The sequence below is a fragment of the Eumetopias jubatus genome, unplaced genomic scaffold, assembly GCF_037043125.1.
Source record: "Eumetopias jubatus isolate StellerSeaLion01/CBP00866 unplaced genomic scaffold, mEumJub1_p1.0 scaffold_12, whole genome shotgun sequence".
NCBI classification, from domain to species: domain Eukaryota; kingdom Metazoa; phylum Chordata; class Mammalia; order Carnivora; family Otariidae; genus Eumetopias; species Eumetopias jubatus.
The window spans coordinates 43094557-43121649 of record NW_028274818.1 but is presented as its reverse complement, the minus strand read 5'-3'; the positions used below and the strand labels follow the sequence as shown (position 1 = coordinate 43121649).

General features: G+C 39.2%; 2 protein-coding genes across 3 annotated transcripts in view; both read right to left on the bottom strand.

Moving 5' to 3' along the window:
• RGSL1 (regulator of G protein signaling like 1) overlaps nt 1-16986 on the bottom strand; it is a 104945-nt gene extending 87959 nt beyond the window's left edge. For both annotated transcript variants that reach the window (XM_088016642.1, XM_028121541.1), the window contains exons 1-3: nt 16974-16986; nt 13913-13995; nt 10327-10401 (exon numbers count right to left, since the gene is read on the bottom strand). In XM_088016642.1, coding sequence (XP_087872768.1) covers nt 10327-10401; nt 13913-13995; nt 16974-16986 — 171 coding nt within the window. The remainder of the gene's footprint in view (nt 1-10326; nt 10402-13912; nt 13996-16973) is intronic.
• An 8971-nt stretch (nt 16987-25957) lies between these two features.
• LOC114222865 (transmembrane epididymal protein 1) lies at nt 25958-26731 on the bottom strand. The gene has a single exon (XM_028121543.2). It carries the CDS (start codon nt 26729-26731, stop codon nt 25958-25960), a length of 774 nt encoding a protein of 257 aa, XP_027977344.1.
• Nucleotides 26732-27093: the final 362 nt, after the last annotated feature.

Here is a 27093-nt window from a genome sequence, read left to right as displayed (position 1 = left end):
ATGGGTGTGCATACATATTTTCAAATTACCATTTTCATTTTCTTTGGGTAAATACCCAGTAGTGGAATTCTTGGATTTTATGGCAGTTCTATTTTTAATTTTTTGAGGAATCTCCATACTGTTTTCCACAGTGGTTGCACCAACTTACATTCTCACCAACAGTGAATGAGGGCTCCCTTTTCTCCACATCCTCACTAACACTTGTTATTTCTTGTCATTCTGACAGGTATAAGGTAGTATCTCACTGTGGTTTTGATTTACATTTTCTTGATGATTCATGATATTGAACGTCTTTTCATGTGTACGTTGGTGATCTGTACACCTTTTTTTAAGATTTTATTTATTTGTTTGTTTGTTTGTTTGCTTATTTATTTATTTTAATGAGTGAGAGAGACCACAAGCGGGGGGCAGGGGCAGAGGGAGAGAGACAGGCAGTCTCAAGCAGACTCCACACTGAGTGCAGAGCCTTACACAGGACTCGATCTCGTGATCCTGAGATCATGACTTGAGCCGAAATCATAAGTCCATTGCTTAACCGACTAAGCCACCCAGGCACCCCCATCTGTACATCATTTTTGGAAAAAATGTTTATACAGGTCTTTTGCCCATTTTTAATTGGATTTATTTTTGGTGTTGAGTTGTATAGTTCTTTATATTTTTGGCTATTAACCCTTTCTTATATATATCACCCGCAAATATCTTCTTTTTTCACTAGTTGCCTTTTTATTTTCTTGATGGTTTCCTTTGCTGTGCAAAAGGTGTTTATTTTGGTGTAGTCTCAATGGTTTATTTTTGCTTTTGTCTCTCTTGCCTGAGAAGACATATCCACAAATACTTCGCTAAGGCTGATGTCAAAGAGATTACTGCCTATGCTTTCTTTCAGGATTTTTATGGTTTCAGGTCTCACATTTAGGTCTTTAATCCATTTGGAGTTGATTTTTGTGTATGGTATAAGAAAGTGGTTTCATTCATTTGCATGTAGCTGTCCAATTTTTTCAACATTATTTATTGAAGAGACTATCTTCCCCCCCATTGTATTTTCTTCCCTCCTTTGTCATAGGTTAATTGACCATATAAGTGTGGGTATATTTCTGGGCTCTATGTCCTATGGATAGAGCTATGGATAGATTTATCCATAGATCTACCCACATTGATCTATGTGTCTATTTTTGTGTCGGTGCAATAACATTTGATTTTTATAGCTTTGTAGTATATTTTAAAATCTAGGATTCTGATACCTTCAGCTTTGTTCTTCTTTTGCAAGATGGTTTTGGTTTTCTGGAGGCTTTTGTGATTCTATACAAATTTTAGGATTATTTGTTGTAGTTCTATGAAAAATACTATTGATATTTTGATAGGGATTACATTGAATCTGTAAATTGCTTTGGGTAGTATGGACCTAACAACATTAATTCTTCCAATCCATGAGCATGGTACATCTTTCCATTTGTTTGTGTCATCAATTTCTTTCATCAGCATTTTATAGTTTTCAGAGTATAGGTCTTTCACCTCCTTGGTTAAATTTATTCCTAGGTATCTTATCGTTTTTGGTTCAATTGTAAATGCAATTGTTTTCTTAATTTCTCTTTCTGCTATTTCATTGGTAGTATACAGAAACACAACAGATTTCTGTTTACTAATTTGTATCCTACAACTTTACAAAATCCATTTATTACTTCTAACATTTTTTTGATCGAGTATTTAGGGCTTCATATGTATCATGTCATCTGCAAATAGTGACAGTTTTACTTCTTCCTTAACAAATTGGATGCCTTTTATTGCTTTTTTTCCACTCCAACCGGTAATCTATTTTTTTTATTATTATTATGTTATGTTAATCACCATACATTACATCATTAGTTTTTGACGTAGCGTTCCATGATTCATTGTTTGCGTATAATACGCAGTGCTCCATGCAGTACCTGCCCTCCTTAATACCCATCACCGGGCTAACCCATCCCCCAACCCCCCTCCCCTCAGTTTGTTTTCCCTCCCCTCAGTTTGTTTTTCAGAGTCCATCATCTCTCATGGTTCAATACCCCTCCAATTTTCCCCCTTCATTGTTCCCCTCCTGCTATCATCTTCTTTCTTTCTTTTTTTTTTATTTGTTTCAGAGGTACAGATCTGTGATTCAACAGTCTTACACAATTCACAGCACTCACCATAGCACATACCCCCCCAATGTCTATAACCAGCCACCCCATTGCTCCCACCCCCCACCACTCCAGCAACCCTCAGTTTGTTTCCTGAGATTAAGAATTCCTCATATCAGTGAAGTCATATGGTACATGTCTTTCTCTGATTGACTTATCTCGCTCAGCATAACATCCTCCAGTTCCATTCACATCATTGAAAATGGCAAGATTTCATTCCTTTTGATGGCTGCATAATATTCCATTATATATATATAGATAGATAGATAGATAGATATATCGATATATCGATATATCTATATATATATATCACTTCTTCATCCATTCATCTGTCGATGGACATCTTGGCTCTTTCCACAGTTTGGCTATTGTGGACATTGCTGCTATAAACATCGGGGTGCACGTACCCCTTTGGATCCCTACATTTGTATCTTTGGGGTAGATACCCACTAGTGCAATTGCTGGGTCGTATGGTAGCTCTATTTTCAACTTTTTCAGGAATCTCCATACTGTTTTCCAGAGTGGCTGCACCAGCTTGCATTCCCACCAACAGTGGAGGAGGGTTCCCCTTTCTCCACATCCCCGCCAACATCTGTCATTTCCTGACTTGTTAATTTTAGCCATTCTGACTGGTGTGAGGTGATTCTCATTGAGGTTTTGATTTGGATTTCCCTGATCCCGAGTGACGTTGAGCACTTTTTCATGTGTCTGTTGGCCATTTGGATGTCTTCTTTGGAAAAATGTCTGTTCATGTCTTCTGCCCATTTCTTGATTGGATCATTTGTTCTTTGGATGTTGAGTTTAAGAAGTTCTTTATGGATTTTGGATACTAGCCCTTTATCTGATATGTCATTTGCAAATATCTTCTCCCATTCTGTCGGTTGTCTTTTGGTTTTGTGGACTGTTTCTTTTGCTGTGCAAAAGCTTTTTATCTTAATGAAATCCCAATAGTTCATTTTGGCCCTTGCTTCCCTTGTCTTTGGCGATGTTTCTAGGAAGAAGTTGCTGCGGCTGAGGTCGAAGAGGTTGCTGCCTGTGTTCTCCTTTAGGATTTTGATGGACTCTTGTCTCACATTTAGGTCTTTCAACCATTTGGAGTCTATTTGTGTGTATGGTGTAAGGAAATGGTCCAGTTTCATTCTTCTGCATGTCGCTGTCCAATTTTCTCAACACCATTTGTTGAAGAGACTGTCTTTTTTCCATTGGATATTTTTCCTGCTTTGTCGAAGATTAATTGACCATAGAGTTGAGGGTCCATTTCTGGGCTCTCTAGTCTGTTCCACTGATCTATGTGTCTGTTTTTGTGCCAGTACCATACTGTCTTGATGATGACAACTTTGTATTAGAGCTTGAAGTCTGGAATTGTGATGCCACCAGCTTTGCTTTTCTTTTTCAACATTCCTCTGGCTATTCGGGGTCTCTTCTGGTTCCATACAAATTCTAGGATTATTTGTTCCATGTCTTTGAAAAAAGTGGATGGTATTTTGATGGGGATTGCATTGAATGTGTAGATTGCTCTAGGTAGCATGGACATCTTCACAATATTTGTTCTTCCAATCCAAGAGCATGGAACGTTTTTCCATTTCTTTGTGTCTTCCTCAATTTCTTTCATGAGTATTTTATAGTTTTCTGAGTACAGATTCTTTCCCTTTTTGGTTAGATTTATTCCCAGGTATCTTATGGTTTTGGGTGCAATTGTAAATGGGATCGACTCTTTCTTCTGTCTTGTTGTTGGTGTATAGGAATGCCACTGGTTTCTGTGCATTGATTTTATATCCTGCCACTTGACTGAATTCCTGTATGAGTTCTAGCAGTTTTGGGGTGGAGTCTTTTGGGTTTTCCACATAAAGTATCATATCATCTGCAAAGAGTGAGAGTTTTGACTTCTTCTTTGCTGATTTGGATGCTTTTCATTTCTTTTTGTTGTCTGATTGCTGTGGCTAGGACTTCTAATACTATGTTGAATAGCAGGTGGTAGTGGACATCCCTGCCATGTTCCTGACCTTAGGGGGAAAGCTCTCAGTTTTTCCCTATTGAGAATGATATTTGCTGTGGGTTTTTCATAGATGGCTTTTATGATATTGAGGTATGTACCCTCTATCCCTATACTCTGAAGAGTTTAGATCAAGAAAGGATGCTGTACTTTGTCACATGCTTTTTCTGCATCTATAGAGAGGATCATATGGTTCTTGTTCTTCCTTTTATGAATGTATTGTATCACATTGATTGATTTGTGGATATTAAACCAACCTTGTAGCTCAGGGATAAATCCCACTTGGTTGTGGTGAATAATCCTTTTAAGGTACTGTTGGATCCTATTGGCTAGTATTTTGGTGAGAATTTTTGCATCCATGTTCATCAAGGATATTGGTCTGTAATTCTCCTTTTTGATGGGGTCTTTGTCTGGTTTGGGGATCAAGGTAATGATGGCCTCATAAAATGAGTTTGAAAGTTTTCCTTCCATTTCTATTCTTTGGAACAGTTTCAGAAGAATAGGTATTAATTCTTCTTGAAATGTTTGGTAGAATTCCCCTGGGAAGCCATCTGGACCTGGGCTTCTGTTGGTTGGGAGATTTTTGATGACTGCTTCAATTTCCTTAGTGTTTATAGGTCTGTTCAGGTTTTCTATTTCTTCCTGGTTCAGTTTTGGTAGTTGATACATCTCTAGGAATGCATCCATTTCTTCCAGATTATCTAATTTGCTGGCATAGAGTTGCTCATAATATGTTCTTATAATTGTTTGTGTTTCTTTGGTGTTGGTTGTGATCTCTCCTCTTTCACTCATGATTTTGTTCATTTGGGTCATTGCTCTCTTCTTTTTGATAAGTCTGGCCAGGGATTTATCAATCTTGTTAATTCTTTCAGAGAACGAGCTCCTAGTTTTGTTGATCTGTTCTACTGTTCTTTTGGTTTCTATTTCATTGATTTCTGCTCTGATCTTTATTATTTCTCTTCTCCTGTTGGGCTTAGGCTTTATTTGCTGTTCTTTCTCCAGTTCCTTTAGATGTAGGGTTAGGTTGTGTATTTGAGTCCTTTCTTGTTTCTTGAGAAAGGCTTGTTTTGCTATATACTTTCCTCTTAGGACTGCCTTTGCTGTATCCCAAATATTTTGAACAGTTGTGTTTTCATTTTCATTTGTTTCCATGAATTTTTTAAAATTCTTCTTTAATTTACTGGTTGACCCATTCATTGTTTAGTAGGAATGTCTTTAGCCTCCATGTATTTGAGTTCTTTTTGACTTTCCTCTTGTGATTAAGTTCTAGTTTCAAAGCATTGTGGTCTGAAAATATGCGGGGAATGATCCCAGTCTTTTGGTACCCGTTGAGACGTGATTTGTGACCTAGGATGTGATTTATTCTGGAGAATGTTCCATGGGCACTAGAGAAGAATGTGTATTCTGTTGCTTTGGGATGGAATGTTCTGAATATATCTGTGAAGTCCATTTGGTCCAGTGTGTCATTTAAAGTCTTTATTTCCTTGTTGATCTTTTGCTTAGATGATCTGTCCATTTCAGTCAGGGGGGTGTTAAAGTCCCCCACTATTATTGTATTGTTGTTGATGTGTTTCTTTGCTTTTGTCATTAATTGCCTTATATAATCGGCTGCTCCCATGTTAGGGGTATAGATATTTACAATTGTTAGATCTTCTTGTTGGATAGACCCTTTAAGTAGGATATAGTGTCCTTCCTCATCTCTTATTACAGTCTTTGTTTTATAATCTAATTTGTCTGATAGAAGGATTGCCACCCCAGCTTTGTTTTGGTGTCCATTAGCATGGTAAATGGTTTTCTACCCCCTCACTTTCAATGTGGGGGTGTCTTTGGGTCTAAAATGAGTCTCTTGCAGACAGCATATTGGTGGGTCTTTTTTTTTTATCCAATCTGATAGCCTGTGTCTTTTGATTGGGGCATTTAGCCCATTTACAGTCAGGGTAACTATTGAAAGATATGAATTTAGTGCCATTGTATTGCCTGTAAGGTGACTGTGACTGTATATTGTCTGTGTTCCTTTCGGATCTATGTTGCTTTTAGGTTCTCTCTTTGCTTAGAGGACCCCTTTCAATATTTCTTGGAGGGCTGGTTTTGTGTCTGCGAATTCCTTTAGTTTTTGTTTTTCCTGGAAGCTTTTTATCTCTCCTTCTATTTTCAATGACAGCCTAGCTGGATATAGTATTCTTGGCTGCATATTTTTCTCGTTTAGTGCTCTGAAGATATCATGCCAGTGCTTTCTGGCCTGCCAGGTCTCTGTGGATAGGTCTGTTGCCAATCTAATGTTTCTACCATTGTAGGTTACATATCTCTTCTCCTGAGCTGCTTTCAGGATTTTCTCTTTGTCTCTGAGACTCCTAAGTTTTACTATTAGATGTCGGGGTGTTGACCTATTTTTCTTGATTTTGAGAGGGGTTCTCCGTGCCTCCTGGATTTTGATGCCTGTTTCCTTCCCCAAATTAGGGAAGTTCTCTGCTATAATTGGCTCCAATATACCTTCTGCCCCTCTCTCTCTTTCTTCTTCTTCTGGGATCCCAATTATTCCCATGTTGTTTCGTCTTATCGTATCGCTTATCTCTTGAATTCTGCCCTCCTGATCCAGTAGTTGTTTATCTCTTTTTCTCAGCTTCTTTATTTTCCATCATTTTGTCTTCTAGATCACTAATTCTCTCTTCTGCCTCATTTATCCTAGCAGTTAGATTCCCCCATTTTTGATCGCACCTCATTAATAGCATTTTTGATTTCGACTTGGTTAGATTTTAGTTCATTTCTCCAAAAAAGGTTTCTCTAATAACTTCCATGCTTTTTTCACGCCCAGCTAGTATCTTTAAAATCATCATTCTGAACTCTAGTTCTGATATCTTACTAATGTCCATATTGATTAGGTCCCTGGCAGTCGGTACTGCCTCTTGTTCTTTTTGTTGAGGTGATTTTTTTCTGTCTTGTCATTTTATCCAGAGGAGAATAGATGAATGAGAGTACAAAATGCTAACAGGGTAACAACGTCCCCAGAAAATATACACTAAACTATGCAGAAAAGACCTGAAACCGGGGGAAAAGAAAGGGAAAGAAAGAAAAAAGAAAAAGAAAAAGGTAAAAACAAAGAAAAACAAAACAAAGCAAAAAAACCCAGAATATGATCAAACACAATCAAGCTGGTGCATAGATCAGTGCCACACACTAGATTTTGGGCGTATTTTGGTCTGTTAGAAGAAAGTGCCTCCCAAAATTTTAAAGACAGAAAATATATATATACACCAAAATATATAAATATATATATATCAAAAATAAGGGTAGCTACTACGAAGGGATAAAATATGACTCTAAAAGTGAGAAATAAAAAATATTTTTTTAAAAAGGGATTGATAAGATATTGGTTGAAAACGGGAAAAAGAAAAATTCAAAAAAGAAAAGACAGTTAATAAAAATTTAATTTTGAAGGACTAAAGAATCATAGGGAAAACGCCATGAATTCTATGTGCAGTATTCCCCTAGCGCTGGAGTTCTGCCGTTCTCATTGATCAGTAAACTTGGTCTTGGCTGGCTGTTCTTGCTGATCTTCTGGGGGAGGGGCCTATTGCCATGGTTCCCAAATGTCTTTGCCAGAGGCGGTTTACCCCGCCCTTGCCGGGGCGGGGCTAAATAATCTGCTCAGTTTGCTGTCGGGAACTTTTGTTCCCTGCAAGCTTTCCGTACAGCTTCGGAGGCCGAGAGTGAAAATGGTGGCCTCCCAATCTCTGCCCTGGAGGAGCCGAGAGCTCGGGGGCCCACCTCCTCAGTGCGGCCCCAGAGAAAAGCAGTCAATCACTCCCATCTCCCCAGTCTCCGGCCGTGCTCCGTGCTCACCTGGCCTGCGACTGAGCGTTTCTATCTCTCACACCCGACCCATGTGGCATCTCTAAACCCAGCAGATCCCTGCAGTGTACTCCCATGCTGCTCCTCCTGGGAGAGGAAGGGGTGTCCCCGGATCTGCCACTTTTTGGGTCCCTGCTGGAGGAGCAGTGGCCCAACTATGCCATGGATCACGGTTTATGGCAACCCTGAGCTGAGAGCCCGCTCCTCGGCAGCCTGCTTCCCTGCTCCGATACATGGGAGCTCTGCCGCACTTAGGCATGCATGGTCTTTCTGTGACCCCAAGGGACGTGAGACCACATTGTCCTGCGAGGGTTCCATCCCCTGCTTAGCCACTGGAGCGATGTCCCTCAGCGGAGCTGACTTCTAAAAGTTCTGATTTTGTGCTCCACGGCTCTATCACTTGCCAGAAGCAGCCGACAGAGGCCCCTTCCCCCGCCGTCTATCCTCCCGAATATCACCTCGGATTCCCTTCTCCGCACGTCCTACCTTCCAGAAAGTGGTTGCTTTTCTGTTCAGAGAGTTGTTGCTATTCTTTTCTTTGATCTCCTGTTGAGTTTGTAGGTGTTCAGAATGGTTTGATCCCTATCCAGCTGAATTCCTGAGACCAGATGAAATCCAGGTCTCCTACTCCTCCGCCATCTTGCTCCCAACCATTGGATGCCTTCTATTTTTTTATCTGATTGCTGTGGTTAGGATTTCCAGTTCTGTGTTAACTAAAAGTGGTAAGAGTGGACATTCTTGTCTTATTTCTGATCTTAGAGGAAAAGCTCTCAATTTTTCATCATCAAGTATAATGTTAGCTGTGGGTTTGTCATATATGGCCTTTATTATGTTGAGGTATGTTCCTTTTAAACCATCTTCATTGAGAGTTTTTATCATGAATGGATGTTGAATTTTGTCAAATGTGTTTTCTGCATCTATTAAGATTATCATATGATTTTTATCCTTCATTTTGTTAATGTGTTATATCATGTTGATTGATTTGCAAACACTGAACCATTCTTGCATCCACAAAATAAATCCCACTTCATCTTAGTAAATGATTCTTTTAATGTATTGCTGATTTTAGTTTGCTAATATTTTGTTGAGTTTTGCATTTATGTTCATCAGAGATATTGGCCTGTAGTTCTCCCTTTTTGTAGTGTCTTTGTCTAGTTTTGGTATCAGGGTAATGCTGGCTTTATAGAAGGTATTTGGAAACTTTCCTTCTTCTATTTCTTAGAATAGTTTGAGGAGAATAGATACTAATTCTTCTTTAAACATTTGGTAGCATTCACCTGTGAATCCATCTGATTCTGGTCTTTGATTTGTTGGAAATTTTCTGATCACCAATTCAATTTTATTACTAGTAATTATTCTGTTCAGATTTTCTATTTATACCTGATTCATTTTTGGAAAATGTATGTTTCTATGAATATTTCCATTTCTTCTGGGTTGTCCAATTTTTTGGCATATAATTTTTCATAGTAGTCTCATAATTCTTTGTATTTCTGTGGTGTTGGTGGTTATTTCTTCTCTTTCAAGAAAATAAAGATTTTGAGTTTTGGGGTTTTCCTAGGGAAATCAAATATAAGAATCAGAGGGGAGTGTCTTTCTAAGCTCTCCAGGTTTCAGAGAAAAACAAAATCTTGTTGTGAGTATGGCTTAGTGATCTTTCTGATCCCACATGCCACTGGTACAGCATGCTGAAGTTATTGGTAAGTCTAAGGTGTATGTAGTGGAAAAGGAGAACAGGAAGGGAGAAAAGGAGAAGAGAAAGACAGTAGGAAACATATAAAGGAAAAGGAAAACATATAAAGAGATAAGAAGATTGGGAGAAAGACATGTTTCTGAAGGAGAATCGTAGGGTGGGCATTAGGAATTGCAGAGTGGCACCTTACCTTAGCTATAATTTATAATGCAAATAATCACTGTGGCCAATGTGGCCAATGGGCTGCCACTTCCTATCCTGCACCCATGGCAGGCATTGACAATCAATTCTCAGACTTTTTCTTGATTAGGTACGGCTCGAGAGTTCTAAATGGTGTTCCAAACATTTGCTACCCTATTATCACAGTGGACATGAAAGATGGATATCATTTGCTGACCATAGACTAGATTATAGAGGAGATAATTTACCAGCAATTGTCGCCCAAGTGGTAAAAACACAAAAAGGAGAAATGTCTACTTGGCTTGATGCTGTTTGTAAGGTCCTGCTTACCTGCTTTAGAGTTTCTTCCAGAGTCACCCTCTGGGCTTCCTCTTCCTTTTATCTCTCCATCTCTCAATCCACACTTCAAATTTAGCGCCCTCTCTCCCCATCCCAAATGCTCTGCCATTCAAGAATCTTACCAAGTCATAAGGTATTTCTGGCCACAAGCTCCACTGCGAATTGTCAACAGTATAAAATGGTGTCTGACCAAAGACCTGCAAAAGAAAGCTAAGAAATAGCCAAAGACGTAGAGCTTCTCTTCACAAATATGTTACACTCCAATGGTAGCCACAAGGGAAGGGGGTTCCATTGATTTCCTATTTTAAGGGACATTAACTCTTAAATTCATTCCCCTAAATAAACTTGCCTTGCAGAAAAACACCCAAAGTAGACTAAACTGCAAGATTCATCAATCTTTTGGGTCTGCCCTGTCCCAACCTGGGAGTTATCTTGACTGTGTATAAAGGCCAAAGCCCATGATATTAAAAGGTATTTACTTTTGCATTGAATTATTAATTTCATTTTTTTAAGATTTATTTATTTGAGAGAGAAAGAGAGAGAAAAAACGAGCAGGGGAAGGGGTAGAGTGAGAAACAGAATCCTCAAGTAGACTCCCCAGTGAGTGCAGAGCCTGATGCAGGGCTCGATCCCAGGACCCTGAGATCATGACCTGAGACAAAAACAAGAGTCGGACACTCAACCGATGAGCCACCCAGGCTCCCTGCATTATTCATTTCTGCATGGATTTAGAGAGTTAGAGCAAAGACTTGAAGCCTTTTTATGAAGAGAAACAGTTTTGGATTGGCCTAAACTCTTGAACTGGAGAAAGTAGAGGGGCCTAAGGATGAGGATTAGGGGTACAAATTACTTAGTGGGGTCATTAAGAGTGTCCAAAATTGATAGATAGTTCTATGTTACTGTCCTGGAGAAGGGACTGTGACCCAGGCAACCAGCTTTGAGACTAATGGGCAAGGGCTTCTGTGTTTACAGATATCTAAGCTTAGCAGTCTCAACATAGGCACCAACATGTCTCAAAGTATCCCCAATCATTTGTGATAAACTAGAAGGGCTGAAGCCCCAAGTCCTGGCTGCACTTTTAGCACATTATGTCAGCCTGACCATTTCCCCAAGACTATCAGCCGCATATTTTGTCAGTCTGAGGCCCTCTCCTTTTCTCCCCTTTGTCCTTGACTATGAGATATAAAAGGAAGGCAATGGTACTGATTGTTTACAAATATCAACCTGTGAAGGAGGCTCAGTCCTTAGTGATCACTCTCTGCTCAGCACTCGGGGTTTGACATGACACGCCCTGCCCAGCATGTGAAGTTGTCTTTATGAGATGTATGGTAGGGCTATGTAGTCATGAGATTATGTGGGAGTAGTGCATGGAGGCAGTTTCACCATGTGACATTTGTACCACAGAGGGCATTAGGCTGATGCCAGGTATATACATGCCAGGTATAGAGCCTCAGAACCTGGTCAGATCCCAGAACTTCCCCAGACTTGCCATGTGTTCTTAGTCAAGTCATTTAATTTCTGAGATCCATCTGTAAGAAGGGAATGGTGTCCATCTCACAGGGTGATTATAGAAATTAAATGGTCAAAATTTATAAGTTGACAGTGGTATTCAACGTGAACTAATACTATCTCTCTAAATAGACCACAGCTGCCTAAATGGCCAAAACTTTCTCACATTCTTGGCTGGGATTCTACTTCCCACCTCATTCTCACCATTTCTAGAACATTATTGTAGACTGCATAAATTGTGTTGATGAATTAACTAACGAAAATGCCTCAAGATTACTTCTGTAACCTTTCATTAAGACAGTGATACCACCTTCCACCCAGGCACCTGACTCCTCCCCTCGTTACCACCTCTCACCAACATTCAAACAGTGACAAATCCAATATTTTTCTTTGTAAAAAAAAAAAAATCTCTCTTATTTGTTCCATTCTCTTCATTCTCTTGCCTTTAGGCCCCCATCACTGAAATAATCTCCTAACTGGTCTCCCTGTCTCCACCATGATCCACCTGACAGCCCAACCTATGGTCAGACTTCTGCAGAAATAATTTCCCCAAATGAAAGTCTGATCATGTTACTTCTTTACTTGAAGCCCTTCGATGGCTGTCTAGTACCTTCAGGATGATGCTCTCAGAGTCTATCTATGCAGTTTTGTCTCTTGCTATGTCTGCCTCTCACAACTTTTTCTTCAGCCTGCCTTAGTTGCTTAGAGTTTCTCCCCAGGTGCCATAGGATTATTTTCCCTGGTGCCTTTACTTACTCTATTCTGTTTGTAAGGCTTCTGCTTCTTAATACTCAAACCCTCCCCCACCTCCGTCTTTTCCTCCTACCTCTTTATCCATATTTTTCTCATTTTCTTCCCCAGTCAATTGTCAAATATGTTGTCTTCTTTAAAAACTTGGCTTGTATCACCTATTCATTGAAGCCTTTCCTGACCTATGAGGTAGGAGTGGCCTCTCCAGCTCTGATGCACTTATACTCTTGCTGCCTTCTAAACACTCCTATCATGTCACCCAGAAACCTTTTTGCACTCACCTTAAATACTACTTTCTCTCATTAGACTGGGAATTCTTTGAGAACAGGGATGGCATCATTAATATCTGCATCCCCAGTACCAAGCCCACTGGCTCGCACAAAGTAACTACCCAATAAATGTTTGTGAGGTAGTATAAAGTGTTCTTCCCCCAATTGTATGAATTTCACCTTTTAATAGGTAGTTTTCCATGGAAAAGGACACACTGAGTCACAAATTATAAGGCACCAACCTTAAGATATAACCAGAAACTTAAACCAAAAAAGATATGGAATCAGTCTAGGTTTGGATCTAAGAATATTTTGATGTTTGAGATTTTAGTTGCACAGGTTAAGAAAATACATGTTTGGTTTCAGGCAACAGCTCAAAAAGTGCTAGGTGCCAAACAGTTGGTAAGAAGAATAGAGCAAAATAAATAATCCAAGGTCCTTCTCCTGCAGGAATTCACATTCTCACAATTAAGTGGGAGAGACAACACCCATATAACACAAGAGGGTTGGAAAGTGCCAAGGGGCACAGAGGCAGGGAGAAATCAATTCTGGTTAGGAGAAGATAGGAATTTCTCAAAAACAGGATTTAAGTAGAGATTTGAAAAATGGTTAAGACTTTGGTAGGTGGAGGGGTGCCTGGTGGCTCAGTCAGTTAAGCGTCTGCCTTCAGCTCAGGTCATGATCCTGGGATCAAGCCCAGCATGGGGCTCCCTACCCAGAGGGAAGTCTACTTGTTCTTCTCCCTCTGCCCCTCCCCCACTCATGCTCTCCCTCTCTCTCTCAAATGAATAAAATCTTAAAAAAAAGAAAAGACTTTGGTAGGTGGAATTATAAAAACTAACAACACAGCCAAGAAGGGGTGCAGAGGTGAAAGAATGCCAGGTGTACTCGATGAGGGTACAGTTGCTGTCACTGCAGATCTGAGTAGCAGCAGAGGGTGTGATGGGAAATAACCGGACAGGCAAGGGCAATCAAGGAAGCTGAGGATTTGGGATTTATCTGTAACACGAAGCTCCTAGAGATTTTAAAGGAGATTCAGGTTCCTATTTATTTGCTCAAATTTAAATAGTTTTGAGTTAGTAGCAGTTTATTTATTTATTTTTTTTAATGTACTCAGCTCTGTGAGATTCACTATTTGACTGTTGATGAAACATTTGAATTTAATTCTGGGAATACTTACCGGAAGAGAAAGAAATGTGTTGAAAAAATCAGCAAAGATTTCATCCTCTAGCAGAATTATAAGATTTGTAGAACCGATTATCTCTATATAGGGAGAAAAAAAAAAACAAAACACCCCATGAACTAGGGTTGCATTCAGGATGAGAAAATGAAGCAATAGGATGGATTATTTCACATGGCCAAATCTCAGCATTTGATGACCTTTAGGGTCATCTATCTTGATTTTTCCCTCTGCAATACCACTCTGCAATATCACTCTGCTTAAACACTCCTAGCTGTGGGGACCTCACAGACTTACAGGGCTACCATTCCATTTATGAAGAAATGAAATTGTTAGGAAGATTTTCCTACTATAAAGTGCCTTCTTTTATCTTCTTTCCATTTGTAGAAATTCTGCCTTCTGAAGCTCAACAGAATTCATCTAAGTCCTCTTAAGTGGGTCGATGCTCCCATATTTATAAAAACATCTCAACCTTCTGTCCACCTCCAACCCCTCTGGCTAGTCAGTCACTAAGCCATTCTTCAGCCATTCCTCACATGGCCTCCTTTCTACCTGGGTCCTCCCTCTCTGGCTAGAGTGGCACCCACAACTCAAATACTCTGCATGCTTCCCAGGGAAGAGCATAAACAACTTTGCCCATTTATATGTTCTATTAGTGTGGCCCAAAATAGGATTAGCTTTGGGTACTCTCACATTATACTATTAACTCCACTATCCTTTATTTATGCAGTCACTTTTCAGAAACCAAGGGCAGGAATTTACATTTATTCCATTTGAATTTCCACGTGTTGATTTGGGCCCAACAAGAACTTTTTTGAATACTGATTTGGTCATGCAAAGTATTTATTACTCTTTTCAGGGCTGATCATTGTGTAGCAGAATTTAATCTGAGGAGATGAATGTTGAATGTCACGAAGCCAAGCATAGAGACCACAGGTGGACTAGGTGCCCCCCCCAAAGTTTGCTCTAACTCACTCTCTATGCTCTTTAATGCACAATATTCAACTAGTGAATAATCCAGTTGTTTTATCAATGCCCAGCATTTTTCTACCAGACCCAAAGTTTATAATGAAAGACTTGTAAAATGAGCAACATAAATACTATATTAGTCCTATCTCTCAGTCTAGTTAAATGTCTGGTGAGAATAGTAAGTGCCACTCACAATTGTTAGAGTGTAGTTATGATAATATAAGAAAACTGAACAGTCCCCTCATCATTTTTCATGATGATGGTAGTTATTGTCTTTGTATAATAGAAATAGGAACCCAGACAATTAAACACTATTGTAACAGAGCTGATGTCAGTTTTTGCCCTTTGCTACACAGATGCCTCTGCTCTTCTTTTTAGAAGCATTCCCCGATCTCTTTCATATATTCCACATGAATGATTCCAAAACATATGTTTTGAGTCCAGACTTTTCCTTGGCTCTAGTTCTAAATATCAAATGAGCTATGGGACATCTCTCCATGGACATCTACCAGCACTTCTATCTCAACATTTTCAAAGCTGATCTGATCATTTTGCTTCCTAACCTAATCTTTTTCCTATATTCCCAGTCTCAATCACTAGAACCACCACTCTTCCAATCGTCTAAATCAGAATCCTGAAAATCATCTTTGATTACCCCCTTGTTCTGTTTCTCTTCCTCTCAAACACTCCCATATGCAATGGAGGACCATGTTATGTGGTCTCTCCTCCTACATATCTCTGGACTCTATCCTCTCATCTCCATCCATTAAGTCACTGTCTTTTTTCAGGTCCTATCATCTCTCACCTAATGGTCTCCCTATTTTTCCTTTCCAAGCACTTTCCACACACTGCCACCATAGTCTTCTAATGCTGTTATTGTTAAAGCCCTTCAAAGACTATTCACTGTCCTACAGAATCTAAAGCTTCACCAGATCTGACTTTTGGGTTGTGTGCCAACACCACCTCCTACCGCACCATACCATGCTTCCTCCTGTTTGCCAGCCAAGATATTGCTCTTTCCTGCACATGCTATACACTCTCACTTCCAACCTCCATATCTTTGTTCCTGCATTCCCATCACTTAAAATGTCTTCTCAACCCATCTCCTTTGCACATCACTAGTCATCTCTCAAGAACTGGTTTACATATGATCTTCTTGGTGAACCAAGCATGGTAGAATCTACCACGATGGTAAAATCAATCACTACTCCCCTGCACTATTATTTACATCTCCCATAATTATAATTAACAAGTCACTGTTTTCTTCCATTGATGTATCATCTGTCTTCCTCAATAGACTGAGCTCTCTGAGATGAGGAACTTTGTCTTTTCACCTTTCTTTCCCTAGGCACTAAAATTGCTTACATAATATCTGAATTCTATAAAAGTTGAACAAATTGTTCTTTCAAGAGTTCTTCAATCTTTTGAGCTTTTGTTCAATTGTTGGTTTGTCATTCATAGAGCCTGACAGGGATTTTTTTAATAAGATTATTGAGACAATCTGAATGCAGGAAAGTAGGGTTTGCAGAAATTTCCCAATTGATTGTGTTCCATAGCTATACACACTGTTGGTGACAAGGGGCTTGACTGTGACAGAATTTGCCATTAATAAGACAGTCTTAATGGGGTATAGCAACAAGGCTTTCCACATCTTCCCTTTCCCTATCCTACTATGTATTCATTCCTGTGTTTCCATTATCACCTGTTCTGCCTTGAAACTTCCTAATAATTTGGGCAGGCCTTCAACATTCACACCATACAATAAAAATACTGATTTCGGAACAAAAGAAATCATTGACCCCAAACCTCATGCTAGCCCTCTCCCTGGAGGAGACATGGCACATGATAGCCCAATCTGCATTTTTCTTTCTCCTTCTTAGTTGCCTTGTTGTTTTATGAATGGAGCTCTGTCCTATTCTTAAAGATCAGGTGGCATAAAGTGGGGGTGGGAGGTGAGAAGGAGAAGAAGAGAAAAAGAAAACAAAGGGCATGAAACATAAAAGCCACATGTGGTTTAAGACCTGGCAGGTGAGAGGTTTGCCTTATGGAAGAGGAGCTAAAACCCTCGGAAACATCCCTTTTAGATACTCACCAGCATTGCTCATGTTGCCATGCTTTCCCTGCCACTGTGATTGATTAGGAGGCAGAATTTTAGCCCCCAGTCAACAGAACTCCACCCCTTGTGAACACGCAGTGACATCCCCTCCAAGGGGTTCCAGATTCTATCAGGAAGTGGCCTCTTTATCTCTGGTGTAGACCTCAGTCTGAAGATGTCTTCGTTACTGATCTCCTGGATCTCCTGGAATGTACCAGACTCTTCCTATACTTAGGCTTTTAGTCCATACTATTTTGTGTGCACTGATAGGTTCTTTATAAATTGTTTTCCAATTATATAGATCCCGAGTTTTAGTTCTGTCTCTTTTAATGTGACTCTATGCTTCAGGGAAGCAAAGATCTATTCATTTATTTCTAATGTGTCTTTTGTATCTAATATCCTTCTAGAAATTTAACAGGTATTCAGTGAATGTTTAATGACTTATCTTTCAGATAAGCTGGCAAATTCAACCAAATATCCAAGTGTGTTTTCCACACTCTCTCCTCTTTCCCAGATAGTTTCTCCTCTGGCTATGGGTTACTTCATAATCCATTGGCTTTGAAAAGAAATAGAATAAACATTCGTTGAATATCTTCCATGAGGAAGAACCTAGGCTAGGTATTTATACTTTGTTCTCATTCAATTCTTAACCCCACAAAATAGAGGTTATTACCTCCCTTTCACTGAAAGATAGTAAGTACAACACAGATTTTAGTCTGCCCATTTGATGCAAGAGCCCATGTTATTTCAATATGCTAGTAACTCATACCTACTTTTCACATAAAAATGCATTTGAATGGACTTAAAAATAAGCCCCTTGGACTTCCTCACAATGATCTATTTTTCTGTATCATTCCTCCTAACACTTCTTGGGTGTATCTTTCCATGTTTAATTAGACTTTCTTTCCTGCAGATGTTACAAAAGAAGTAAACTGTATCTCCAAATCTATATGGAAAGGAGATACTTAGAAAAAGTAATCCCGTATATCTAATAATTTACCAGAATATTGAAACAAAGCCATTTAACATTTTCATCAAATCATAGCATAGGCAACAACTGGAGATTTTCTGTGACCAATTTTGACCCCAAAGTTTCTAATCCTGATCAGTCCCCCATTCTTCTAGACCAATTACGCCAGAAAAGACAGAAGTAAGCAAGAGGCAATATGGGGAAAAAGCTATATTTATTTGTCTTCCATTTTAACTTTTCTCAAGATGGTATAAAGTTTTTCAACTGTAAACTAGGCCAAGCCTGCTTATGCACTATCATGACCAATTCAAAGAAAAGAGCAGAACACTTTATCCACATAGAAATGGTCCTAGAAATGAAGAACAATCATAAATGAAAAGAAAGGAGAAAGAAGAATTTTCTAGAATATTTCCAGTTTACCAAGGTTTAAAATGTTTGTTGCAAGTTGTTGCAAGTTGGAGCATAAGTTTGCTCACAGAGAACAACTTGTGGTAAGATAAATGTTTAGAATAGCTTAATACGGAAATTAGATTTTGTTACTCATTTTTTTTATTGCCTTAAATGGGTTTGAAGATTAAGATCTTGTTCATTTCAAGGATAGTTAACTCATTTTTGGGTAGTCCAGGATTTGGGTCTGATTTACCACATTTGGATCTTTCCTTGCACTGTCCTGGGATACCTGTAAATTAGCCCAAAGAAGGTCCTGAACACTGAGTGGGGTCAGGAGAAAGTATGTTTAGTAGGGTTTTCTGCTGTTTTGTATCAGTCACTCAGTTTCTGACCACTTGTCCTATTTGGATGAATCTTTCTGCCCTGGCAGAAAGGACACGACACCTGCCCTAGACTCCACCCAGAACTTTTCATCTCAGAGGCATGACTCAAAATCTGAGAGGCAGTGAGAGACTATTTTTGATGGTGCCTATGAAAACCAATGCTCAATGGTAGGGTGCCAGCAGCAGTGGCACACTGTGAATGGCCACAAATGCTGAAAGGAGATGCTCTACTTGAAAATGAGCTTTGAAGGATGCCTGGGTGTCTCTGTTGGTTAAGCATCTGTCTTCGGCTCAGGTCATGATCCCAGAGTCCTGGGATCAGGCCCCGCAATGGGCTCCACACTCAGTGGGGAGCCTGCTTCTCCCTCTGCCTCTGCTTCCCCTGCTTGTGCTCTCTCTCTCTGATAAATAAAATCTTTTTAAAAAAAAGAAAATGAGCTTTGCTTTAAATGGGAGGTGGTGCTTACCACCAATGACAAAATATATTGGGTACCCAAAATATATTGGGTATATACTGACAAAATATATGTGGGTATCATAATAGCAGCTATGGCAATGTGGGTATCAGAATGATCTAACCCACAGATTCTTTGTGATGGCTATTGATCAGAGGATCCCTTGGAAAAATGTGTGGGTATGCCATTAGGATTCTACTTCAGAACATAAGCTCCATGATGACAGGGATTTTGGGCTGTTTAATTTAATGATGCATCCCAAACTAGTGCAGTTTCTGTCACATGGAAGTACTCAATAAATATTTTGTGAAGTGAATGAATTAACATAAATAGGACACTATAATTAATATAAAAATGAGCCATCACAGTGGAATATTGGGTCCCTCATTCAATTTTCAGTCCTGAGTCAGACACAGGAGTTTTAAGTAAAAAGAAAGCATTTTTGCCCTTTAGGAAGAACTTTTGCAATATTTTCTCAAGAAATTACTGTGAATCTCTTTCCTAATCTTTGCTCAAGGGATGTGCTGCCATTTCCAGGGTAAAGATACCTGGGGTAAAGGAGACACCCAGAGCTTTGGGAAATCATTGCATTGTAGATCGGACCCAGCACACAGCCACTAAGTATCAGAGCTGAGATGTGAACTCCAATCTATCTAATTAAAAAATTTCCTGTATTTGCTGGACAATAATAATCCTCTTGGGGCACTTGTAAAATATATGGATTCCTGAGCCCCACCCCTGCCCTTCTAAATCAGAATTATCAGAAGAAGGACCTGGTAATGTATAAGTACCCCAGATGATTCTTATTATCACACAAGTTTGTGTGATAATATCTGATTCCCTTCCCTTTCAGCAACTAGAAGGTCTTGAAGGGTCAGGGATCAAGCATTTCAAGCCTGTAACCCGTGATCTTGGCTTTTAGTCCTTGCCATTGTTGGAGTGACAACACTCCATTAAGTTGTTAATGGCTCTAGTAGTTAACCTCTGGGCTGTGAGGAAGATGGTGGATCAGTGATAAGGAGTAGAGAATGCCTGCACACAGCTTCACTGAAGATAAGTCTGAAAGCACACTGTGTTAAGGAATGTGGGTATATATCAGTGTCATATATGGCATTCTTTTAGGAAGAGACTGAAAGTTTTTTTTGTTTTTTTTGTTTTTTTTTTTGCCCAGGTTGTGATAGCTCTTTTCCAAAGAACATGATAAGGAATAGATGAGATTAGTAAACCATCCAGAGCTTCATCCTGATCTCTCTTAAGATGTGTGTGTGTGTGTGTGTGTGTGTGTGTATGTGTGTATTATATTGATTAACAAATGAGGTAGTTGATAATTGATTGTCATATGATAGGCTACTAACTCGTCTTGGAACACAAAACATCAAGATGTAATGAATGTCTTCACTTTAAAAATCAAAATCACTTTAAAAAAGAGTATTTGCTGGGTGATGGGTATTAAGGAGGGCACGTACTGCATGGAGCACTGGGTGTTATACAAAAACAATGGATCGTGGATCACCACATCAAAAACTAATGATGTATTGTATGGTGACTAACATAACATAATAAAATTTAAAAAAAAGAATATTTGGTCTTTACATATACTAAAGAAAGCATAAAACTTTTTCAAATGTATATGATATATTTTTGGTGGTTCGTTATTAACATTCCTTCCAGCTTCCAAAGTTCTTCTCTTTTATGGGACAACAAGGGTTTTTAGATATGACATGCTTCCCAACCTAGAACTTCTCAAGTCTTTTAACCATCTCTTGAGTATGACACTGAATGACTCTCTTCTCTGTCACTTTTGGTGAAATTATTAGGGTTTATAGAGGTGATGGTCTTTCATCTGAATATTCACTTCCTATGAGAAGAGAGCAGAGAAATGGAAGAATTGTTTAATAAGATAACAAAGTGGCTGACAGCCCTTTAGAGAAAGGGAATTCAAGCCTCTTGTAGGCTGATGTTTTCAGTGAACAGAGTGTCCAGGAGATATTACTTGTCAAAATAATATTAATTAGTTTACAAAACCCTTGGAAGCTGAGTTTAGTGATTCAAAAGTCACAAGGTTGGAGAGGATGGAGTCATCCGGAAAGGGACTTAAGTAAGGTTGTTAAACAAATAGAAAGCTGGATGACAATAAATTGGAATAGCTGCCCCCTTGCAATCTGTTCTCTCAAACTGGCATCCTATTTTAACAGTAGGAAAAGAAATCACAATAATTAGGAATTGGATGAACTCAGCTGAAAGGAAATGGTATAGAGGCAGTGGTACTCCACATCCTGTAGTGCCCAGCAGTAGTAGGTGCTGGATAATGTTTGTTCAGTTCAGCTGAGAAGTGGATGTGAAGGCAATATGGAAAGCTTGAAGTCCTGCACAAAAATAAAGACCTAAAAATTGTGATTGAGGAATGGGGACACTGAAAGAGGGTGAGGGAGAGACAAAGCAAATAACATAGAGTCATTGTCCCACTGTTAACTTACAAAAGCTTTAGATATAATATTGATAGACAATAGACTTCTCAGCAAACTGTGCTTTATGATTCAGAACTTTGTGTTCGTTGCTACTCCTTGTTAGCTACCTAAGGAAAAGATACAGCATGTAGAATTTAGATCTTATTCCTAACGGTTGCCATCTTTGCTGATGTAATAGATTTCAATCAAAGACTTCAGAATGGTGGTCAATGCAATACACGTAAGTTTTAAAGTCAAAGGAGGTGCAGTTTCATCCTAGATAAAGGGTTCGAAATGCCATTGGTACATAATAGGTCTTGGTGCAATTATCTACAGTAACACGGAAAGAGAATAAAAACTGGAAAAGTCTTCCACTAAGATACCCTATTTAGCTAACAATTCATTTTAAGGAAAGATACTGAGTTATAAGAAGTACAATCTTTTGTGACTGGTGATTAGTGAAGTCTTCGCCAAAGGCAAAAACAAAACAAAACCAACCAACCAACCAAACAAACAAACAAACAAAAAAACACACACAAAAAACAAAAAACCTCATGGATATAATCATACAAAGGGTTAGTCTTGATCCTATATTCTTTGGCCTAAAATATGTATTAAAAATTCTGAGTTTTGGACAGAGAAGCCTCAAGAAGTTGGCAACAGTAATTTTATTTTTTTTTGGTTGAATGGGTAAATTTAAATTTTAAATTTCATAATATGAAATGACTAAGGAATTTTAACTAACAAAATTTGGAAATGGTATCTTTTTAGGAAAATTTGATTTATCAAATGCATGATTTTATTGAAATATAATGAACAAATGATAGCAATTTTAAATAATATTACATTTATAAATAATTTTATATGTCAATTTTAAAAATTTAATAATTAGTATATTAAGTGTATGCCTAATATATTGAATGTTGATTACAATACAAGTAATTGCAATTATTTTTGTTGTTTTGGCATAATATTCCCCTTCAATTAGTAAGAGCCCATTAATAATCTTTTGCCTTCAAATTGAAAAGTAAATTATTAAACTTTTCATAAAACAATTTTGTGTGGCTCTTCCTTAGCCACCCACCCTAAGGGACAGGAACTTAGTAGTTTTCTCTGTATCATTGGGCCATGAAATTCCATCCCTGGAACTGTACTGCTAAGCTTTTGTTTGCTGAGCTTTGGTGTCTGAGCATAGGAACATACAAGACCTCAGAATTTCTGCCCTGAACTGCTCTAACAAACTCCTACTTATCCATCAAAACCCAGATCAGAATTAAACCAACATTTCATCTATGTTACACCTGTACTAGATACTTTATTTACTCATTCACCAATATTTGTTGCATACCTATTATGTGATGAGCTAAACAAGAACATTTTGATTATTTTATAAAGTTGCTAAACAAGAGTAGCCATTTCAGCTCAAAGGGCATTGTACACGGTTTTGTTTTTGCAATACACATATATCTGTATGTGTACGTGTAGATATCTATACATGTATATACCTATATACCTTATGTATCTATGTACCTGTTTCCTTTATCTTATCCACATATAATCTATATTGATTGAATTCTATGCTTATTCATGTCCACACATCTAAGTTTAACAAGAAACAGACCTTCATTATGTTTACCAGATGCCTGGATGACACTTGGTTATGTATTTTTTTGCCTTCCTCTTCATCCCTTCATTTCTTTTAAATTGATACTTCAACACCAAATGGAGAGCAAGGGCCTTTTCCAGGCTCATGTAAAGATGATGGCCTCTGGTGGACAGTGGTCAATATTACACCTTTCTCTCCACAACTCTGGGTTTTGTTGTTGTTGCTGTTGTTGTTTCCAAACTTATTTGCAGTTGGCTTTACATTCCAAAATGATTAGGATTACCTTCAGAGTGCTCATACCGACTGTGATGTGAAGAGTACAGAAAGGCCCTTTCATCCAAACACCAAGCCTGTCCATTCCACCATTACATCAGGCCTCAGTAATAATTCTTTGTGGCTTTGTAAGACCCTGCTAATCTTTATTATTTTATCTCAAAGGTACATATTGTGAGACATGAGAATATTGGGAGGCATTAATTGACTACAAGAGATGAGTTTATCAGCATCTAACAGGAGCTCAAAAGTACTCAGAAATGGATAGATCTGTCAATAGATGGCTTTGGTATCTCTCGAACTTCTATCTTTGTAGAGAGATAATATCTTGAAATATTAATATATTAATATTAGGTTTTGCTTTTCCACCCTTGTAAATAACTTTTCCCCCAACTAGTGACAGACATTCTCTCAAGATGAGGTCTGATTGTAATTGTAAAAAAAGAAGAGTCGATTTTTAGTTTAAAAAAATCCAAAATATGCTCTTAATACAAAAATAGGAGGGCTGAGTGAAGTAGAAAATAGGGGTTTCCCATATCGGTAGGAAAGAATGTAGAGGAAAAACAGATTCCCTGCTTTCCCCATCTCAAGACACTAGAGGAGGTTCAACTTGGGTTCAGGACGGAGATGCTGCTAGGCTAGGCCAGGCCTGAAAAATACCCAAGGTTGTGGGGGAGAAACAAGGGGAAGGGACCCAACAGTGACAACCAGGAACAGGGAAGAACCTACAGGGAAAACTGCAGAGCTCCACTGGTCACCAGGACCAAGGAGAAGCACAGAAGCTGAACTAATGCCTAAGAAATATTTTATTTCCACCCCAGGGACCACTGTTCATTTCCAGTGGAGAGCAGCATTGTTACCTGGTTGGATATCCCACTGGTGCAAGGTGAAAGCCTTCCATGGAAAGTTGCTGCCTGCTGGTCGCATGCCATCCCGCATTCGGAGACATTGCTGACCAGCATTGAAATGAGAAGCACCTCCCCCTTTTCAGTAACTCAGAATGCTCACAAGTTCCTCAAACCACAGAGTAGAAAATCTTAACAACCAGACAATAATTCACCCCTGCTACACCTGAGCTTTTAAACAAGAAAATTAACAAGGAAGATTAAGGCCAGAACCAAAGGAAGACAAGTATGTCTAGTTCTCCGAAGGACCAGAAGCAAAAGGGAAACTAGAAGGATGATGACCCCCCTAGAATCCTTGCCCCAGCCCCGCTCTGTCCTAAGCCCAGATATTATAACCATGATCAAGAGTAAGGGAAGCCTAACAGATTGTCCATATCCTGCAGACAGCAGGGAAAGAAGCATAACAGATGTCATAAAGACATTCTTTTGCAAGTTGCCAACAATTTAACTCTACTACTCAGAATTCCACCTCCCTTGACACCCAGATATAGTATTATGTGACATAACTAAATAGCCTTAAGGTAATTTTTTAACCCTTTTGAATTTTAGATTATCATCTATAAACCTACATGACAAGATAGTTGTGAGGATTAAAAAGAAAGTTTTGTGGAATAAATAATCCATTGAATTTTACTACACATGAGAAACAGGAAGGAGTGGTTCTAGGTGAATCTACTACTTGGAAATTGACTGAGGCTGATTTACCCAGGTGGAAGAATCTGACAGATTCTTCACTCAAGGAGACTGATAGATCAATTCTAGAAGCACATGGATCTTTTTGTGTCCTCACTATGTGCAAGATGTTGCTCTGTTCTTCTAGACCCCGCAGAGAAAATTGCCTTCAGGGAGTGTGGTGATGTTATCATGGTATCACATATGTCCAAACTCATCAAAATATATACATTAAATATATGCAATTGTTTGTAAATTAAGTATATCTCAATAAAGCTGAAAACAAAAGATCTCTTAGTTGGACAAATCATAATCTAAAGAAAGAATTCAACAATAGTTCTCTGAGTCCTTTATCATTAAAATAACAGTTTAGATTTAGTATAGGTATTGAAGAGATCCAGAAAGAGAAAGGGTGAGGAGGTGGTTATTATGATGGGTCAATTATTATGATGTACTAAATGTAACTAGTGGTCAGTATTATCTCTCTGAGGATATTTATAAAGACCCAAAGGCAGGATCTAGTACATTTATTTTCATGTTCTCCTGGGAGGGATGTGAAGAGTACAGAGAGGAGAAAGGCAAGGAGAACACCTTGGCTGGAGTTTAGGAGAGGGAGGGGAGGTGGGTGAAATAGTTGGGGAGCTAAGAGTGAAGGTCATAGTAACATGCCTCCTGTGTTTCATTTGCCTGTCCCGGCGCACTGCTCAGCAAATGAGACTGAGATGAAGCCAGAAAAGGAAAGGGGTATGTCCATCTCAGCAGAGGCTGTTGCCTTGGTCATCTCCCTCTCTAACACTCTCCACTTCCCACAACTTCTCATCCAGGTGTTCCAGAATGTGCAGGTGATAGGAACCATTCTGGGTTTACCCAGGTTCAGACATCAACAAATGTAACAATACCACAAAAAGGAGAAGCCATAGACCCAGATCATCAAAATGGCAATGAAAGCCACATGCCAGCAGAAGAAAGTGGTGACAAATATAATGTTGTTTTTGTCATCATCCATCCATTTGTAGCCAGAAATTGGTTTGTACAGCATAAAGCCTATCTGAATCAGCCAAGAGCCTGTCATCATATAAAAAAAGGCCTTCATCACCCAAAGCTGCAGTCTATTGGGAGCCCACAGCTCTGCAATCACCACCAGCACCAGCAGGAATATGGCCTGAGTGAGCAGGATGTGAGACTGCAGCTCCACACCTTCTGAGTCCTGCATGTGAGACACCATCAGAGGCAGAAACAGACACATGCCCAGGGCTTGGGCACCTTGCTCCAGAGCAGCACACCTCTGGGGCAGCAAGTTCTGGCTCACCACATCCACACACCCGCTCAGGAAGAAGGTCATATATAGAGTGAGATGTTGCCACTGTTTGCGGTACAAAAAGTTTCTCTGATGATATATCTTGCTGATAAGTACAAACTGTCCATGTATGTTATGCAGCTCTTGGGCTGCTAAAATGAAGGCACTTAATATCTTCACCAGTCCAACATAGTATATTTGCTGCAGTCTTGCCCATTTTCCTTTGCTCCAGGGATGACGTGGCAGATACTGGACAGGGTAGTTGCATATTAAGGCCCTGGAGACTAGTCGTGCATGATAAAGTCCATAGAAGAAGAGAGACAGCCCCGGGTACAGATGACCCTCAAAGCCTCCCATGGAACTGAAGGTAGATCTGACCAAAGGTAGAGGCAAGCAACTCAGGAATGGTCACCTCAGGTTCTAGAGTGTGGAGGGAGCTTCCTGAAGCCTACTTATATCTTCTCTCCAGCTCATTGCATCCACATACACAGGGGAAATGGTTTTGGAGGAAACCCAAACTTATGGTGGGGTGGGTGTCATGGTTTCCGTTCTGGTCTTCTGCTCTGGTTCATTGATAGCTAACCAACTGTTGCCAAACAGTGAAATAAGCATATTCTCCATCACAATGCCTGGACATCGGTAGTTCTCAGAGATTATGCTATGGACTCCCCTTGCCTCTCCTCCTACTTGTCCTTCATGCTATTGCTACTTTCCTTACT